At 41.2% G+C, this 21,131-nt stretch overlaps 1 protein-coding gene across 4 annotated transcripts in view; it reads right to left on the bottom strand.

The window, feature by feature from the left end:
• Positions 1 to 10,666, bottom strand: part of naxd (NAD(P)HX dehydratase) — a 32,039-nt gene extending 21,373 nt beyond the window's left edge. Inside the window, exon 1 of one of the 4 annotated variants that reach the window (XM_062975455.1) lies at positions 10,519 to 10,666. In XM_062975455.1, coding sequence (XP_062831525.1) covers positions 10,519 to 10,573 — 55 coding nt within the window. In that variant the 5' untranslated portion in view covers positions 10,574 to 10,666. The other 3 variants (XM_062975453.1, XM_062975454.1, XM_062975452.1) reach the window with 3 other exon arrangements.
• Positions 10,667 to 21,131: the final 10,465 nt, after the last annotated feature.

Below are 21,131 nucleotides of genomic sequence, written 5' to 3' on the forward strand. Positions count from 1 at the left end.
GACAGCCTTTGCGTTTTGAAAGATAAATTCCTTTAGTCTATAAAAATATGTTTAGTAAAGAGTGAGTCCTAATGAATAGAGATAAATTGGAAGTGCAGAGTTACTCTGCTTCTATGGATGGGAAGAACAAGGTGGCAAAAGGCAATGGGATTGTAAATTAGGTATTTTTTGTTCCCTATCTGGTTTTATGCAAAAGAAAGGGTTGCTCTGTGTGACTGAATGTACAGCGGGCTTTGGGTTTCTGCTGGGATTTGGTTCCTGGACCTCCTAAATGCTCAAGTACCATTATATACAATGGCGCAGTAAAACAACGCCCTTTTATAGTAACATCAATTTTACAGAGATGACCTTGAAGAACGGCACCTCCCAGGATCCCATAGCATTGAGCCATGGCAGTTAAAGAGGTGCCAATTTGCATTAAGTCTACTCCATGAACAGGCAGTCCCCACGTTACGGACAAGATAGGTTCTGTAGCCCCCCCCCCCCCCCCACACACACACGCTGCTTAAGTTGAATTTGTCAGAACAATTCCTATTACAGGCAATTATGTGTATATATATATGTGTGTGTGTGTGTGTGTAAGTTTTGGATAGCATTGTTGAGGGTTAACACGTCTGTGGAATTTGCTTTGCTATCTGTGACCCTGTTCAGAAGATTGCCTGAACCTATCTCCCTCTATGAACCACCACGGAGGTTAAGGTCTTTTGGGGAGGACCTGCTCTTGATCCCACCTCCTTTGCAAGTGTGGTTGGTGGGGATGAGAGACAGGGCCTTCTCAGTGGTGGCTGCTTTGCTCTGGAATTCTTTCCCCAGTGAGATTAGATCAGCACCCTCCATCTTGGCTTTCAGAAAAAAAACAAAGTATAATTATGGGACCAAACTTTTGGCCAGTAAAGTAATGCAGTGCAAAAAAATAAATAGGAAATATGTGCAATTGACAATTGGAACAGCCCCAGTTTAAGATTTTAGAGCATGTAATTTTAATGTTTATATTAGGTGTTTTAATTCTATGTTTTAATGTCTAAATGTTGTCTCTATCTTATGTTTGAATGGCTTTACTATTTTAATGCATAATTATATGTTCGTTGTTTAGATATATGATTTGGTTTACATGTGTATTTGGCACTGAATTTTGCCATTATTATGTTGTAAACCAGGGGTCCCCAAACTAAGGCCCGGGGGCCGGATGTGGCCCTCTGAGGTCATTTATCTGGCCCCCGCCCTCAGTTTTATAATATAATATATTGTATATACATATAATATTGATAATAATATTATAATGTAATACAATATAACACTAATAATAATACCATATAATAATATTAATTATATGTTCTATATTACATATAATATTACTAATAATATTACAGTATAGTGGTATAGTTCAATATAGTAATATCTAATGCTAATATTGTGCTATGCTAATAATATAATATATTGTATGTACATATAATTTGTAAGCCACTCTGAGTTCCCTTTGGGGTCAGAAGGGTGTGATACAAATGTAGTAAATAAATGCAGTAAATAAATAAATAATAAATAAATAGATTTTAGACTTAGGCTCACCCAAAGTCTGAAATGACTTGAAGGCACACAAAAACAACAACAAAAACAATCCTAATTAACTTGACTATCTCATTGGCCAGAAGCAGGACCACATTTCCCATTGAAATCCTGATCAATGTATGTTGGTTAAAATTGTTTTTATTTTTAAATATTGTATTGTTCTTTCATTGTTCTTCTTCCTCTTGTTCCTCTTATTTTGCACTACAAATAAGACATGTGCAGTGTGCATCGGAATTTGATTGTATTTTTTTTTTCAAATGATAATCCGGCCCCTCAACAGTCTGAAGGATTGTGGACTGGCCCTCGGCTTAAAAAGTTTGAGGACCCCTGTTGTAAACCGTTTTGAGTCCCCCCAGGGGTGAGAAAAGCGGTATATATAGTAAACAAATAAATAAATTTCATCTCACTTTCTATCACTGTGATAATTGGATTTTGAAAAATGTGGCTTTATGTGGAAATAAGGATTGGTGCCAAAGTTTCAGTGGAAACCCTTTCCCCATGATAACTCTTTCAGGAGTGAATTTCCTTTCCTAAGGATAGAATTTTTTCACTTCCTGTTCTTAACTGATTGTAAGTTGACTGTTTGTAATTCAGGGACTGCCTTATCTATCCTGAGTGCTAGGGAACTATGCGAGTTTTAGTCTTATAAGGGCTTCCCTGCCAAGGGATGCCGGGGGGCCTGGCCACACCATAACTCCCAGGATCCTGTAGCATGGTAGATGGCAAGTGATGCTGTGCTGCACTAATTGCGCATGATGCCTCTATTAAAGCAGCTCCACTGGCTGCCGATACTTTTCCAGTCCCAATTCAAGGTACAGGTTATGACCTATAAAGTCCTAAACGCTTTGGGCCTTGCAAAGATGTGATCTTTGTGATTACATCTTCCCCTATGAAATAGTGCAGGCTCTAAGATCTGCTGGGGAGGCCCTCCTCTCGCTTCCACCACTGTCACAAGCACGGTTGGGGGGACGAGGGAGAGGGCCTTCTTAGTGGTAGCCCCCCCCCCCCCCGACTCTGGAACAAGGCAAGCTCCCACACTGTCCTTTAGTAGGGACCTGAAAATCTGGATGTTTCAGCAAATTATTGAGAATGACTAGTCCCTAGGCCCAGTCCCTTGATAACCCTATATTAATCTGTCCTAAACATCATCCACTTCCCTGGCCCTTTGATACACTGTTGCATTATCTCTTGCCCAGCCCTTTTATAGATGACCACATTCATTTTGTAATCTTGGTCATTGGCTTACTGAACCTCTACTGATGGAGCCACAATGACATGGGCTTTTAACATTGTTATTTTTATTTTAGAATGTTTTAACATGATTTTGGTTTTTTATAATGTTTTCCGTTTTTGTTATTTTGTCTGTTAAGTTAAATTGTGTTATTTTGTTGAATGTATTTTTTAATGTATTGTCTGTATGGTTTTCTTTCTGGCATTTGAATGTTTCCCTATATGTTGGTAACTGCCTTGAGTCCCTTCGGGGAGATAGGGCGGTATACAAATGAAGTCTATTATCATTATTATTATTATTATTTGGCTGCTTGTAACTTGGGGCCTGCCTTATCTAACCTTAGTGCTAGAGAACTATGTGAGTTCTAGTCTTACAAGGGCTTCCCTGCCAAGGGGTGTGGGGGCCTGGCCGGACCACACCTCCCAGGTACCCATGGTAGCTCATGGCGATGACAAGTGCACTAATTGTACAGTGTAGAGCAGGGGTCCCCAAACTAAGGCCCGGGGGCCATATGCAGCCCATTGAAGCCATTTATCCGCCCTCCGTGGTGGCGGTGGCTCCCTGCTCCCTCCTCCTCCACCAAGGAAGGCGCGTGCAGCGCAAGGGAGGGAAAGGGGCATGCCTTTCCCACCTCCTCCCTCACCTGGTGCACGCCTTCCAAAGCTGTGCTTGTTTATAATGGTATTTTTATTATTATTTAAGAGGCGCTTTTGCTAGTGCTTTTGGTGCACAAAGGCAGAAGGGGGTTGGACTAAATAGCACAAGGGGTCTCTTCCAACCCTCTTTGATATTATTATTATTGACACAAAGGCACAGCATAACATAGCAAACAAGATATATATGCTAGATTTTGTATCACAAAATCACAAGTTGAACATTTCCCCAGCGTTTAGGACTGTGTGATGTATTATTATTATTGACACGACATTGTATGACACAGCAAACAAGACAGATATGCTGTATTATTATTATTATTGTGTTATCGAAGGCTTTTATTTTATTATTATTAGCAACACTGAGGCTGGGTGACATCTGTCAGGGGTGCTTTGCTTGTGCTTTTGGTGCACAAAGGTAGAAGGGGGTTGGACTAAATGGCCCAAGGGGTCTCTTCCAACCCTCTTTATTATTTTTACTATGATTCTGATTACCATTGAGGCTGTATTTGTTCCTGTCTGTTTGTTTTTTTTAATTCAAAATAAGATATGTGCAGTGTGCATAGGGATTTGTTTATAGGTTTTTTTTCAACTATAGTCCGGCCCTCCAACGGTCTGAGGGACCCTGAACTGGCCCCCTGTTTAAAAAGTTTGGTGACCCCTGGTGTAGAGGAGCCCCCAGAGCTCCCATTTCTGATTGTGCGCTGGCTCACCTTCTGGGATGGCGAAGGGGGCGCTCTCCACTTTGATGGGGTGCTGGGCGAAGGAGGAGCACTCCCCGGAGTCCTGCGTGAAGGGGTCCCGCGGGGGAGACCCTGGCTCGTCCCCGTCCTCCTCCTCCTCCTCCTCTTCTTCTTCTTCTTCCTCCTCCTCCTCCCTATGCTGCTCCTCCTTGCGGCGGAGGAGGCTCCCGGGTCCGGCGGAAGGGGGCGCGGCGGCGAGGATGGCGGCGGTGCCGTGGTGGTTCCCTCCTCCTCCTCCTCCTCCTCGCCTATGCCTTTCGGCGGCGGCCTCTTCCTGGGGGTTCACGGGGGGGCTTCCCCGCGGGGCGCCGGGGCCCAGGCCGGGCAGCCTGGAGGCAAGGACGCGGTCCATCTCGTGGTAGTACTTGCAGGCGTTGGCGCCGGCGTGCGCGGCGCTGGCGTGGGGCGCCTTTCGGGGCGGGGTGTGCCCGTTGCGGTGGAGCCCCTCGCGGGCCTGGAAGTACTGGCGCTTGAGGCCCTTGATGCGGATGCGGCACTGCTCGGGGGTGCGCTCGAAGCCCAGCTCGGCCAGGCGCCGGGCCACGTCGCGGTAGACATGGCTGTTGCGGAAGTGGCCCTCCAGCGCGCTCTGCACCCCGGCCTCGCCCCAGATGCCCAGCAGCGCCCGCGTCTCCAGCTCCGACCACAGGAAGCCCCGCGTCGTCGCCAGCATCCTCCCCCTCGGGCCCCGCCACCAGGCCCGCCGAGGAGGCGCCGCCGCCGACGAAGGCCCAGCCAGCCGGGCAGCGAGCCGGGGACGGAGCGAGGAGGGTTAACGCCCCCCGCGCCGCATCCCAAGGCCAACTCCCTCCCTCCCTCCTTCCTTCTCTCGCAGGGACAAAAGGGCCCGGCTGAGCCGCGCGGCGCGGCCTGGCCTGGCCTGTCCTCCTCAGCCGCCCGCAGGCAGCGCCAGTAGGCCCGGCCTGCGCCTCATCGCCTCAGCGAACAAGAACCACCACCGCAACGGAGAGTCTGGTTCCGAGGACCCGCACCGGCCGAGCGGCGGGCCTCTTCCCTCCCCCGCCCCGGCTGGATCCCTGAGGGCCCCAGTCGGGACGGCGTCACCGCGCATGGCGCTCTCCCCGCCGCCAACGCTCCGTGCGCGCGCGCCCCGCCGCCAAGTTCACGCACAAAGCCCTCCCTGGCTTCATGGCCACGGCTTCGCGGAATACATTAAGAGGGTGGGAGGGAAGGGGCGGCCTTGGAAAATGCAGACACAAGCCCTATAAACCGTACCCACAAGTCTTATAAATGGTACCGACACACCTTATACGCAAGCCTTATAACTCATACACACAAGCCTAATACACAAACCATATAAACCATATACATAAGCTCTATACGCTGTATATGCAAGCCTTATACACAAGCCTTACACACCATGTACCCACAATAAACCATACCCACAAGGTTGTTGTATGTTTTCTGGGCTGTATGGCCATGTTCTAGAAGTATTCTCTCCTGACGTTTCGCCCACATACTTCTAGAACATGGCCATACAGCCTGAAAAACATACAACAATCCTGTGATCCCGGCCATGAAAGCCTTCGACAACACATACCCACAAGCCTTATATACAAGTCTTAAACACATTAAACCGTACACAAACTTTATACACTGTATATGCTAGCCTTATACACTAGCCTTATAAACCATACACACAAGCCTTATATACAAGCCCTATAAATCATATACATAAGCCTTATACACTGTATATGCAAGTCTAATACACAAGCCTTACAAATGATACACACAAGACTTATACAGTGTATATACAAGCTTTATACAGAATCCTTATAAACCATATACATAATCCTTACATATTGCATATACAAGCCTTCTCTACAAGCCTTATAAACCTTTTAACTATGGGAGACTATGGAACTCCTGCCCCAGTGAGATTAGATCTGCCTCTTCTCTCCTGACCTTCTGGAAAAAACTCAAGACATGGCTTTGGGACCAAGCTTTTGACAAGTAATTGGAGCAGTGTCATATGTAACTATTAAAAAATTGTGCTTGACAAATGGAACAGCCCTAGATTATGTTTAAGATGGTGTGATTTTAATTGATGTTTTAATAATTCATGTTTTAATTATTGGTTTTAATTGTAATTGTTTATTTGATATATGTGTGTATGGCATCAAATTGCTGCCTGTTATTAGGCCTCCTTGAGTCCCCTCTGGGGTTGAGAAAGGCAGAATATAAATATGATAAATAATAAATTATGCACAAGCCTTCTAAATCATACACACACACCTTATACATAACCTTATCCACCTCTTACACAGCAAGAGAAAGAAAGGATAAAGGCTATCCAGCATTCTTTGAAAGAGGTCACCTTAGGTTTCTGATGGCACACAAAACTTAGTTTCATGCACAGAACTACTGAAAATATGGAGTATAAAATTAACGCCAGACTATAAGGTGTTCACGATGCATCCATGGGTTAGATTTCGGTCCCTTGTCTATTATGCATATGCAAATATTCCAAAATCTGATACTAAATTCCCAAACACTTTTGGTCCCTGGCATCCCTCGCTCCATAATAGTCCAAATGTCTAATGCCCCAAACAGTCCACAGGGTGGCACCTTTGCTTTCTGATAGTACACAAAGTTTGTTTCAGGCACATAAGTATTTAAAATATTGTATAAAATCACCATGAGGCTATTTGTATAAGGTGTATATGAAACATCAGTGAATTTAAAATGGGTTTGACCTGGGTCCCATCTCTAAGATATCTCATTATGTACATGCAAATATTCCAAAATCCGGAAAAAATCTGAAATCAAAAATATTTCTGGTCCCAAGCATTTAAGAAGTATCCAATGTACTTTTAAAAATTGTGTTTCACAAATTACCTAGTGTGGGAGGCCAACCATTCCTGCCCCTGCACCAATTTCTGCACCACCCCACTCTTAAGCAGCACTGATATAAAGCTTCTTGTACAAAGAGGCCTGAATTTAAAATACATGGAGATGGCTGGGGAAAAGGATATAATTTTATAGCAAGAATAAAAACAGCACATTGCTGCTTTACATCAGACTTCAAAATTAAAGCACCCCCTCCTCAATGTAATATTGAGAAAGGCAATAGAGCGAGCTCACAACAAATTCCCAAAACACTCTAGCTTTTCTGCTTCCCCAAAACATAGAAAATACATCCAATGGCAAAGCAATAAGAAAAATAAAAGGACATTCTGTTTATGTTCTTCAGTTTGCTAATTCCTAGCTGTTGATAGCAACCACAACAGATGGTTTGTTTTATCTGTATGGCCTTCCATCAGTATCACGTATGAAGTATAACTACAGCAAACACATCTTTAAATGATACTAACTTTGTATGCAAACTTCACTGCTTCCTGTCTGCCCAGCAGCCAATTTCTTAGAGTTCTATCACAGCTCAAGAACTATTTATATGATTGTGCATTTACTTGGCACAAATGCAATTTCAGAGGAAGGAACTGACAAAACCACTTCTGAGTACTCCTTGCCCAAGAAATCCTATGACATTCATGGGGTTGACATAAGTCAACGGGTGACTTGAAGGTGCAAACACAAGTGAAAGAGGGACATTATGCAGTCCCCACCAGAGCGCTTTCTACACCAAAAATATATACTATTATTAATATCCTGGAGAAATCACTTGGTCATCTGCACCTGTGAAATGGGTCACTGCAACTTAAATCCAGAGATAGCTCACACATCATCACTTCATATTAAATTATGTTCAGCAGATTCAGTTCACTGATACACCCACAAATAATTACTGTGTAGAGAAGCCAAATTTAATATAGGCCAAGCCTTTCCTGGGACACCCTTCATAGAATTTACACGAGGTATATTGTTCTGTGGGTTTAGGGCTATAATGCCTAGACTTGGGCCCCACCTGCATTGCCAGATAAAGCAATTTCATAATGCAGATTAACTGCATTGAACTGCATTATGAGTCTACACTGCTACATAATCCAGTTCAATGTAGTGAAACTGCATTATGAAACTGGCAGTCTAGATGGGGCCTTAGGATCTCCATGACTGCTGAGAAAAATCTGCAGTACTGTATTTTTAATGCTCCAACAGTTAATAAGCCCTTAATTCTTCATATACATTGTGTAGTTGCAGTGACTCAGAACTCTTTCCTGGAACAGACAAATAGCCTTAGAAGTACCTTTGAGTGGTTACAGCCTGACTGTCCTACATAAGCACTGTAGGCTCAATCATACGTGTTGCGGAAGATGGATTACAGTCTCCACAGGTGTTTGGGCATCACAAAACCCATAAATCCTATCTCTACCATAGACAAGGATTGGGAATTATAAGAACTAGCATTACTATACTACAAAAACTTCCCTTGAAATAGCACCACTGAACTCAATAGAGTTGACTTCTGAGCCAACATGCATAGAACTGTGTTATATTCTTTCCTCCCTCATTTTTAAAAATTAAACAGTGTATTTACACTATATATTTATTGTAGATTGGCACCAGTTCAACTGCCATGGCTCAGTGCTATAGGATCATGAGGATTGTAATATGGTGGCACTGCCAAACAGCACAGCCTTCCCTGCACTGTTCAGCAGGGAAGGCTAAAGACCTTGTAAAACTACAACTCACATGATTCCACAGCATTGAACCATGGCAGTGGAAGTGCATTCATTCAATAGTATAGATCAGGCATTGGCAAACTTTGACCCTCCAGCTGCTTTGGACTTCAACTCCCACAATTCCTAACAACTTCTGCAGGGATGAAGTTTGCCCATGCCTGGTATAGACGCACCCTAAGACACTCTCACCTACATGCACAAGATATATAGCTAAATTTTTTAAGCCAACCTATAGAGTAAATCTAGGCTTTATTCTGTTTTAATAATTGTATGTTGTAGGTTTTAAACTATCATTTTAAATGTTGTTAGCTGCTTTGAGTCTCTTAAGAGAGGTAATTTATTATAATTATTTTATTATTACTATTATTAATACTGTGTAGCTGCACCTTTGGTCACCCTCATCTATATTCAATTGTAAATTCTTTTGAATTCTAATTTGATTATATGTTGTAGGTTTCATTATTAATAATATTAATACCAATACTACTACTACTACTAAGATTTCTATGTTGTAGCTGCACCTTCGGTCACTCTCACCTATATGCACTTGTAAATTCTGTTTAATTCTGTTTTGATAATTATATGTTGTAGGTTTTTAATTGTATCATTTTCATGTTGTGAGCAGCTTTGAATCTTGTTTAAGAGATGAAAGCAGAGTAGTCATAATAATAATAATAATAATAATAATAATAATAATAATAATTTTCCTGTGTAGACGGACCCTATGTCACTCTCATTATATGTACAGAATATAGGTAAATTCTTTAAGACAGATGATAGAGGAAATTCTATGTTTAATTACATTTTAATATTTATGTGGTGTAGGTTTTAAATTGCATTGTTTTTAATGTTGTCAGCTGCTATGAGTCTGGTTTAAAAGAGGAAAGCCGGGTATAAATAATAAAAACAATTCTACTATACCTATTGTGTATATTATTATTATTTATATTGTGTACATTATTATCATAATTTATACCTATTGTGTATTATTGTGTATATTATTTATATTGTGTACATTATTATCATTATTATTTATATATTATTTGTACCTATTGTGTATATTATTATTATTATAGTCTGACACTGCAAACAAGATAGATATGCTGGATTTTGTATCACAAAATCACAAGTCGAACATTTCCCAAGTGTCTAGGGCTGTGTGATGTATTTTCGGATGATGCGCGCAGATCCCAGTAGAGTGGCCTTTTGCAGTTGGCAGATCGTAATTATTATTATTATTATTATTATATTATTATCATTTATACCTATAATAATATATTATTATTTATACCTATTGTGGGAGTTGAAGTCCAAAACACCTGGAGGACCGAAGTTTGCCCACATCTGATGTCGATGCAACCTATGTCATCATCAGGTATATGCAAAGAAGAGGTTACAGGTGTGTATATAAGTAAATTCTTTAGGCCAACTTTAAGTAAGCAACCAGGAGAGAAAGGGGTGCCATTCCCAAGGACGCCACTACCTATGCCAGCTTCCTGCCTGGCCCATGGAACCTTGCTGGAGGAAAGGCGCCAGGCTCTTGCACCAAGGCAGGTGCTTCTGTATACCTTTGCCATCCTGCAGCCAGAACACAAGCGCTGCCGAGGCCAGTGCTACGATCAGGCCAGCGCCTCTTCCGCAAAGCATGCCCCTTTTCCCCGCCCGTGCTGTGGCGGCGGCTGCTCTTGCAACGGCTCCGCGCCCTCGCCGCCTGCCTTACCTACCGATCCCGCGGACGAGGCTCCAGCCGCCTGCCGCCCAGCGCGCGGCGCAAGGCATCGGCGCTGCTTCCGGGTCCCAGGCGCGAGCCAGGTCAAGGGGACGCCCAGCGCTGCCCTGCCTCCCTCTGCCGCAGGAACGCCCCCTCGCGGAGAGCCAATCGGGGCTGCCCTTTCGCTGATTGACACGCCAAGCACAGGGCTGGTGGGCGGGCGAATGACGCAGTCTCGCCAGGTAGATCTAAACAGGTGGGAATGTTCCCGCTTATATGAAAGGGGCTCCGGGCGCATCGACGCCTGAGGCCCCTTCCAGACACTGAATAAAATCCCACATTATCTGCTTTGAACTGGAATGTATGGCAGTGTGGACTCAGATGACCCAGTTCAAAGCAGATATTGTGGGATTTTCTGCCTTGATATTCTGGGTTAAATGTCTGTATGGAAGGGCCCTTTGAATGAATGAATGCAGTTTGACACCATTTTAAGGCATCAAAACTGCATTATATGGCATTGTAGATGGAGCCAAACCACCATGTCTCCATGCTATGAATTTGCAGTTTGGTGAAGCACATGCACCCCCTTGGCCCCCATCTACACTGCCATATAATGTAGTTTGAGATTGCAGTATATGCTAAGTGTGTAGACTCATATAATGCTTTTTATTCAACTCCATTTATTGAACACTAACCATATAATACAGTTTCAGACTACATTATATGGCAATGTAGCAGTGGCCTTTGGTCAAGAAAGGGAAAAATCTTGCAAAACTACAACTTCCAGAATTCCATAGTATATCTATGGCAGTTAAAGTGGTGTCAAAGAGCATTATTCCACAGTGTGGGAACGAGGTATACCTTGGGTATGGCCATTTAATTTATTTACCATATTTATATCCCACCCTTCTCACCCCGAACAGTACTCAGAGCGGCCTTACAGATAAGCAACAATTCAATGCCATATAAAATATACAATCAATTAAAAATAAACAGTTACATTAAAATCATAGAATTAAAACATCTTGGCAACATTAAAAAAAAACATACAGTCCAAAATTGTAATCCAGAGCCATTTCTAGCATTGCATTACTTTACTAGCCAAAGGCTTGATCCCATAGCCATGTCTTCACTTTTTTTCTGAAAGCAATTTCAAACCAGTATTGAAAAATGGTTTTGCTGTGCAGATGATTACATGGGAAATCCTGGAACCACTTTCCTGGGACAGATGAGCAGCACTGGAAGTTCCATTGTATAGCCACAGATGAAAAGAGCAGGTTCATACTTGTGGGTTCAGGGGTGGCAGCCTTGTCAAATATTTTGGCATCACAAAACCCACCAACCCTGTCTACCCTGAGTTAAGGACAGAGAATTTTGAGAACTACTTTTCAAAAACAAGAGGAGCACCCTGGTTGCCCAGCTTTGGGTGTTCTCTCTTTCCTTCTCCCCTGCCCTCTGCCTTGCACTTACACACACAAGTATACATAGACACCTGTTGATTTCATAAGCTACATGACTGGAGAAAGAGAAAGAAGAGTAGAAGAGAAAGGAGAAAGAAGTAGAAGAGTAGAAGAGACCAATAAGAACTGGTCAACATCTCTGCTCAGACTTTTCATATTCAAGGTCATGGCTTCCTTGCCTGAGTCCATCCACTTGTGTTGTGGTTTTCCCTTCCTTGCTACTATCAATTTTACTGAACGCTATTGTTTTTTCCAATGAGTCATACCATCTCATAACTCATCCAAATTAAGGCAGGATCTACACTGCCAAATAATACAGTTTGAATCTGCATTATGTGCTCAGTATAGAGCCATATAATGCAATTTGAACTGTATTATATGAGTCTGCACTTATCATATAATGTATTATTTGGCAAACTACATTATTTGGCAGTGTAGATCCAACCTTCGGGTCCTTCCAGACAGGCCCTATATCCCAGAATCTGATCCCAGGATTTTTGTTTATCCCAGATTATCTGGCAGTGTGGACTCATATAATCCAGTTTAAAGCAGAAAACCTGGGATCAGATCCTGGGATATAGGGCCTGTCTGGAAGGGCCTTTAGATAGCTTCAGTTTAATCCCTTTGATTTGTAGTGAGCGTTCAGGCTTCATTTGCTCTTAAATCCATTTTGTGGTACGCTTGGCACTGAAAGCTGATGAATGCTTGTGCAACTCTGCTATGCTTTTTCTTACAAAAGTATGAAAATCGTAGCAACCTGAAGGAGAGTGCTTCCAATGCAGCAGCACTCAGTGGTTCAAGACAGATAGCATATCAAAATGGTCAGTGAAATCCATTTCTGTGAGTGCAGAAAAAGCAAAGCAGTATTTTCACATGTTTATCATGATAGCTTTCATATCCAGGTTTTTTTTTGCCACAAGATTCATAGTTTCAGTTGCCTGTTTAGATTCTGGAAGATTTACCACAGACCCAGAAGCATCCAGGATTATTTATTAACACTTACAGAGTGCATTGTCAAAATCCCTGCAACCGAAGTTTCCACTTTAACTGCCATGGCAACATCCTAGGGAATATTGAGGCTTGTAGTTTGTAGAGGCACATGAAGAGCTCTCTGGTTGAGAGTTCTAAGCGCCCTCTCTAAAATGCAGATCCCAGAATTTCATTGGAAGTTGCCCTGGCAACTAAAGAGGGATCAAAGCGTTATAACTGTGTCGTGTGAAACAGCCTCTGATCTCAGGATGCTGTCTGAAGGAATAGTTATGCCTCCCTTGGTCTCTGGCAGAGCAGCAAGGGAGGAGAAGAATGATGAGGGACATCTAGTCCAACCCCCTGCCATGTAGAAACACACAATCAAAGCACTCCGACAGATGGCCATCCAGCCTCTGCTTAAAAACTTCCAGAGAAGGAAACTCCACCAAACGCTGGGGAAACATATTCCACTGCTGAACAGCTCTTACTATCAGGAAGTTCTTCCTAATGTTTAGATGGAATCATTTTTCCTGCAGGAATCAAGAATACTTGGTTTTTTAATGTGTGAAGTAACTTTGAAGCTAGGGCACCCATCTCCACCTATTCTCATCTGGTGCCAGGGCACACTGGATCAGATTAAAGGTGTTATATGTGTGCTCTGCTTGAAAAATAACTTTTCCAAGCACGGGTATGGAGCAGGAATGCAATGCAATTAAAAAGGGCTGGATGGGGTTTTTGGGTCAATGGTTTTCAACCTCTTGAAACAATTGGGACTTCTACTCCCAGAATCCCTAATTACTGGCCATAGTGACCAGGACTGTTAAAGAAATGAAGGCTAAAAACATCTGGTCTATCAAAGGGCAAAAATGGCTGTTACTAGCTATATATGACTAAATGGAAGAGATGATTTACTTTGATGATAATGTTTTTACCATTAGGAGGCTCTAAGTAATTATAATTATCACCTTTAAAAACATAGTATAATGCAACAGATAATAAAAGAGAAGCTTCATCAACTTGATGTCTTGCCAGGAATGAAAACAAGTCTTAAATCACAGGTATCTTCTTCCTAACTCCACTGAACTCAGGGGCAGCAAGCAGATCAATGCTGGTTTTGAAAACAGGGGGGCAAGGAGGTATGATTAATTATGCTGCTTTTTGGAGGATGCCAGCATTGATTAATGGGTAGGATAAATGGCAGAATGATTCACCTCCTGCAGGTCAAAGTGCTTGCGTAAAGCTGTAATCAACATGTTGGATGCTGAGTTTGACTCAGCAGTTGCCCCATTTCAGAACAAAGTGCAATTGAAGATCTCCACCACCCACAACTGTGTAAGGAGACTATTGCCAACCCTTTCTTCCAGCAACATTTCACATCTTTTACCATTTTTCTTATTCAATGTTATATATATTTTAAGTTGTCAAGTTTTATGAAAAAATATGGGTTTATACTCTGCATTGAGTTTGAGTCTGAGAACAACTTGATTACAATTTTGTCTTAGCCATGTGACTTACTATATGGCTTTGGGCAAGTTACTAGCCCCAGCTTCATTTCCTTATAAGAGCAACAGGAATAATAACAATGCATTACGAAAAAGATACTTGTACAGGAGAGTTTTGTGCCTGTGCCTTAAAATCACCCCTTGACTTATGTGACCCCGTTAACTTCATAGGGTTTTCTTATGCAAGAAATATTTAGAGGTGGTATGCCAATTCCTTCCTTTGAAATACATGAGTATCCCTTTTCTGGATTTACAGAATCTGAAAATATTGCAAAACCCAAAATCGTCCATATAAGTGGCTGAGACAATGACATCTTTGCTTTATTCACAAAAGTATTTAAAATACTGTGTATAAAATTACCTTCAGGCTATGAGTATAAGGTATATTTGAAACATAAATGAATTTTGTGTTTAGTCTTTATTTATTTATTTACAACATTTATACCCTGCCCTTCTCACCCGAGGGGACTCAAGGCGGCTTGCAAAATTCAAATGCCTTTTCCATACCCAGTGGTTGGAAAAGTTATTTTGTAAAAGGACAACTGGTGTAACTCTGAGCCTATTTCTATGGTATGCAAAGGGGAAATGGAGTTTAGAACTTTACATATCTTTTCCCAATTCTGGAATGACCCATTTCTGCCACAACTACTTTTTGAAGGAGAACAAGATGATTCCTTATTCGTTTTAGTAATGATTAAGAATTGCAGCATGCTAAAGTCCTAAACCCATTTACCAGGAAGTAAGCTCAACTGAAAATTGCGTGAAGCTACTCTTAGATGAGTATGCCAAAAGTATCTTGCATGGCTGAGATCCTAAATAGGCTAACTGGGAATAATCTTAATTGAACACAGGGCGACTTGCAGCTAAGGAAAGACAGGGAGAGGATTCTGGGCCAGCTGAATTAGCTTGATTCCCATTACTAAGATTTTTAAATTAGTAAAGGTTTTCCCCTGACATTGAGTCTAGTCATGTCCGACTCTGGGGGTTAGTGCTCATCTCCATTTCTAAGCCGAAGAGCAAGCATTGTCCATAGACACCTCCAAGGTCATGTGGCCAGCATGACAGCATGGAGCACCGTTACCTTCCTGCCGGAGCGGTACCTATTGATCTACTCACATTTGCATGTTTTCAAACTGCTAGGTTTTCAGAAGCTGGGGCTAACAGCGGGAGCTCACCCTGCTCCCCGGATTCGAACCTCTGACCTTTGGTCAGCAAATTCAGCAGCTCAGCGATTTAATCTGCTGCACAACCGGGGGCTCCAATACACATAATAATTCAGGTATTCTAAAATAAAATACAATTTTACAAAAATCTGAAATGCAAAACACCCATGGTCTTCCATATATATATATATATATATATATATATATATATATATATATATATATATATATATACGCATTCATATATATATATATATATATATATATATATATATATATATATATATATATATATATATATATATTAAAGCTATGGTCCTTACCTGCAACAAGCCATTTCCTCTCTTCATTAAATGTTTCCTTTTCTTTCAGGGCTACAACATTTTCAAACTTCCCATTCATCCTTTTGTCTTGTTACAAAAGCTAAAAACTTTAAAATACACATTCCAAATGCCAAAGGTTTTAAATGCACAGCCTCAAACTTGTGAACTCTATATCTAAAAAGGTCGGGGAAAAGAGGAGACGGGGATAGCACAAATTGGGAGGAGTCACGTCCCTGCCTGTACGGTAAGGTCAACGTTCTCAAAGTACAGTAGAGTCTCGCTTATCCAACGTAAACGGGCCGGCAGAATGTTGGATAAGCGAATATGTTGGATAATAAGGAGAGATGAAGGAAAGGCCTATTAAACATTCAATTAGTTTATGATTTTACAAATTAAGCACCAAAACATCATGTTATACAACAAATTTGACAGAAAAAGTAGTTCAATACACAGTAATGCTATGTAGTAATTACTGTATTTACGAATTTAGCACCAAAATATCACGATGTATTGAAAACATTGACTTCAGAAATGCGTTGGATAATCCAGAACGTTGGATAAGCGAGTGTTGGATAAGTGAGACTCTACTGTACATTCAAAAGCTAATTGTGCGGCCAGTTGAGGTACTAGGTATGCATGATCCCATTTCAGGCAAAACATATTTCTCATGAGATAACCTATTTTTGAGATGTATGTGATAATGTCCTCATGTTCCTTTTTGCAACTTGATATTTTAAAGTTTACATTTTGCTATCGGTTGGTTTTGCATGATGTTTTATAATTTTCTCTTAAAAGCTGCTATGAACTTACATGAAAAGTGGTTAGGAATCTTGTGCAGTACATTTGAACAAATAATTATTCTATTTCTAAATGATGATATGCTGTGAATGCATTGCTTCCCACATGGATCACGACACCAAATCTATAAATATGAACAACTTAGCTGTTTCCTATTCAAGAGTTTCCGAATGATCATGTTACAATATAGGCAAGTGTAATATGAGGCCCTCTTAAGTGTTGTTGGGTTGCAATTTCCATGAGCCCCTTGCCAGCATAGTCAATGGTAAAGGATCATGGGACTTGGGCACATGTTTTCCATACCTCTGAAAATGCCACAGAAGGAGGTTAAAAAGTATATTGTGCTAGGCTTCGGGAGTTGTGTGTAGCCTGTGCCATAGGTTTCATGCATTAATATTTTGGTCTGGTTAACCCGTTCAAAAATAAATAAATAAATAAATAAATAATCTTTATTTCTAGACCACCATCTTTCCCCAAAGGGACTTAGGGCAATTCACATACTGTACATATAAAAGGCAAACATTCAATACCATAATTAAGATTACACAATATCAAGGATGGGAATTAAACATTAACAGCCTTATTACCATAAAATTAAATAAAATATGAGATACAAACACTTAAATAAAACATAATTACATCAATAAAACATAATTGCTCAAAAACATGTATCCGAGACAGTTAAAAAACAACCAAACTGCCAAGCAAAATGTGCCGAGCATCAAGCTGTAATTTGAAACAGACTGTGGCAGCCATAAAGTGCTAGTCCTCCTCCTCTCTGTACGCCAAGGTAGAAAGGTGTGTTTTCAAAAGGTTTTTGAAGGAGAGGAGGGTGGGGGCTATTTTTATTTCTTTAGGGAGGGAGTACCAGAGGCAGGGAGCAATCACAGAGAAGGCCCCCACCAACTGTGCTTGTGACGAGGGTGGGACCGGGAGCAGGGTCTCCTCTGCCGATTGAAGTGCATGAGATGGTCTATATAGGGAGATGCGGTTAGACAAGTAGCCTGGACACGAAAACACCTTGCTGCAGCAGATGAATGGGGGCCGAGACTGTTGCCTATTAGCAATGTAGTCAGAGAGAGCGTGAGTACTCTGTAAAATATAAAGTATGGATGGAAAAGCAGGAAATGATTGTGAAATAAGTGTGGCTGAAGGATCAAGATCCCCATATCAGGTTTTAGAGACTGCCATATCTTAAGCCAAAGTGAAATCCAGGATAGAAGGAGAGCAGAGTGATCAAATGACAAATAGCTAACAAGTTTAAGAAGCCACATTTTAAAACTTATTTCTTGTCATCTCACCCATCTGCAACCTCCTACTCAGTATATTTGTCTCAAACAGTTTCCTTCCCATTCCCCTCTCCTCCTTAGCAGCATTATGCGGGTACATCTTCCTTGCCCTTGTTTTTCCTTTCCTTCCCTTCCCGCTTGTACAGCACCTTCCCAAATTACTGCTAAAGAAACAAATCACTTGATCTTGTGACAACAGTAGCACTCAAGCTGATATTTTGAAGAAAGCCCCTTGCTGTAAAACATTAAACCTCAGTGAATGACAATCTGGTGGCTTTCAAGAGAAATTAAATTCGGAAAGGGAAAATGTGGTAGGAATATAATTTAGCACCCACTGTTTGCACATTTCTTCTAACATTGTATTGATTCTTTTAGTCGGCAATAAAATGCTAAGACATTATTTCATCTTAAAATCCTGTTTGTTTATATGTTAGTTACAATTTTTCTAAGAAAGACCCAGGGCATCTTAAAATTAAAATTGGTAGGCATTCTTGTAATATATATAGGTTGAATTTCCCTTAACTGAAATGCTTGGGACCAGATGCTTTGGCTTGGGGGCAGGGTTTTAAAATTATTGTATTTGCATAACATACATAACAAGTTATCTTGAAGATGAGACCCGAATCTAAGCATGAAATACATTTACAGGATGTTTCACATATATCTAATGTGCATGTTGTTCGACTGCAGCTCCAGCTACACACTCCAGATTTCCTCACTATTAGCTATGCAAGTTTAAGGCTGCTGGGACTTGCAGCTGGAGGGCTGAACAATTCACACCCATGAATTAAAATTTTAGAGAAGTCATAGCTCTCTCTTCCCCCCCCCTCCCCTCCGCATATACTATATGCTGAGGGCAGTATGGGATTATCTCAAGGAGCATTACATGAGATGACTTTGTATTAAATTATGGAAAGAATAATGATTGTGGAAATTTTGCCACAAAGCTTTTAAGGAGTGCTGCTTTATGTTCACCCTTTGTTTACCCAGACTTCTGTTTTCCTGCATCACAGTCTAGGTATGACACTCTCCATCTCACCTGCAAAAAAAGAAGCAGAGCCTAGAAAAACCCTCTTGCCCTCTTCATATTTGGGAGCCAAAGGGGTGAAAGAGCTCTTTGCCTTTGTGTTGGCATGTAAGTGAGAAAGCAGTGGACACATAGTATCTACCTGGAATTGTTGTTTGAATTGGGGGCTATTCAGCAAGCCAAACTGAAGTCTGCTGGGGACTATTAGTTGCCTATTGTAACATTTGGTTTAATTCATTATAGCTCATTTTCCTATCTGGTGATACCCTCTGTTAGTGGAGGGTCAATTCAATATGTAGTATATTAGAAGACATAAACAATGTTTGAGAATGATTTTCTTCAGTGGATGCACATTTGTGAAAGCATTTCCTTCAAAAGCATCAACATTAGCCATCCAATTTGCTGTAAGTCCCTTTTTAGGAGCTAAAGCTAGCAAATTCAGCTTCCCATAACAAAGGGGTCTGGAGACCATATTTTAAGGACATATTTTCATGAGCATATATCTACTGCCGTTAAAAAACCCAGCCTGTGAATTCAGAATACTGAGCTCAAAACATGTGTGCACTCCACCGGTGCCTGCCAGAACTAAACTCTCTTTTCAATTCTGTTTTGAGAATAGCTACAACCAAATATAATACTGATGTATCCACACTGAAGAATAATTTTCACAATTGCTGCCTTTGGAGACAGTGTTTCCAAAATAAGTATGCTGGCATGAAGAGGGACAGGCGACAGATGCCAGATTTTGCTTTCTCAATGACTGACAATTACCTAAACATTATTTTTCTCAAGCAAGCACTCGTGATGACACAATAAACAGATTACTAGATACAGTGACTTGAGGACAATGTGGGAAATTCTGTCTTGGACAGGTTTTTAAACTAGTGTTCCTGTTTTGGTAGAGACAGCATTAGCCTGGAATATTTTTCTCCCCAATTTACTCTCAGATCGGCCTGTTGACTACAGCCAAGTCTTTTTTTTTCCACCTGAAAATTGTGAGTGAAGAAAGGGACTATGTTTGCCTGAGAAACCACTTCAAACACAGCATCCAGGCATTGTCAGCCTCCTGCAGTGAGCTACCTAGCAGAACAGCGGGTCACAAGCCTCAGACAGATGCAGAAATCAAATGGACCTTTCTATATCTATTATCCGTTGTTCCTACTGAAAAGAGCTTAGTGGGTCAGGGAAAACTGGCTGTAAAACTGGTGGAGGAAAGATGATATCAGAAATCATTGCTAATGTTTAGGACCAGGCATGGAAGGGATGAAGGTGGAGAGATAGGTGGGAGCATAGAATACAAATCAAGGGATGGCGCCACGCAGTTGTTTGAGCATTGGACTCTAGAATCAAACCCTGGTCACCCATGAAAACCCAAAGAATGATTTTTGGGTGAATTACCCAAGCAACCCCCATTATAGGGTCACCATTGGTTAGATAAGACTTGAGAGAACACAGTAAGAATGCAATGCACTGAATAAATGAACAAAATATAAGCACAACTGAAGGAATGCAATATGATTCCCTGAAAAATTGCAGTTGTCAAAAGTACCTTCTTGCCTCCTGACAGCTCTTTGTCAAGCAACAAATAAGCATGGGGAGGAGCTATTGAAGCATTTTAATAGCACATTTTGTTGTGACTTAATACAGGTTCCAAAATAACTCCAGTAAAACTCCTTCATTCTCTAATTTATTGTCTTTTCCTAAAGAACCTTTAGATGTCAGGGAGATAAATTAGATTTTTTTTCACAGTCAGACCACTCCTTTTATTCGTGTATGTAATCTAGAAAAAACACTCTTTCCTCCTCTCTCTCCTAACTCCTTTTCATCCTCTGTGAAGCCCAGAAAACTCCTGACTCATTTCCCCTACAAGATGGCAAGCAACACATTAAATCAATAATGTTATTTGTAACATGTCTCTTTAGATTAAAAAAAAAATAGAGCAACAGTTTAAGAAATTTAAACAAAAGAATGTTGTTTGCCTTCAGGTTGTTTCCAACCCATGGTGACCCATGCCACTAATGTTTTGCTCATAAAGCAAGAAACGCACAACACATTAGTTTTTAAAAATTATGTCCTAAGTGTTATGTCTTCTTTG

The sequence above is a fragment of the Anolis carolinensis genome, chromosome 3 (assembly GCF_035594765.1).
Source record: "Anolis carolinensis isolate JA03-04 chromosome 3, rAnoCar3.1.pri, whole genome shotgun sequence".
Lineage (NCBI taxonomy): Eukaryota > Metazoa > Chordata > Lepidosauria > Squamata > Dactyloidae > Anolis > Anolis carolinensis.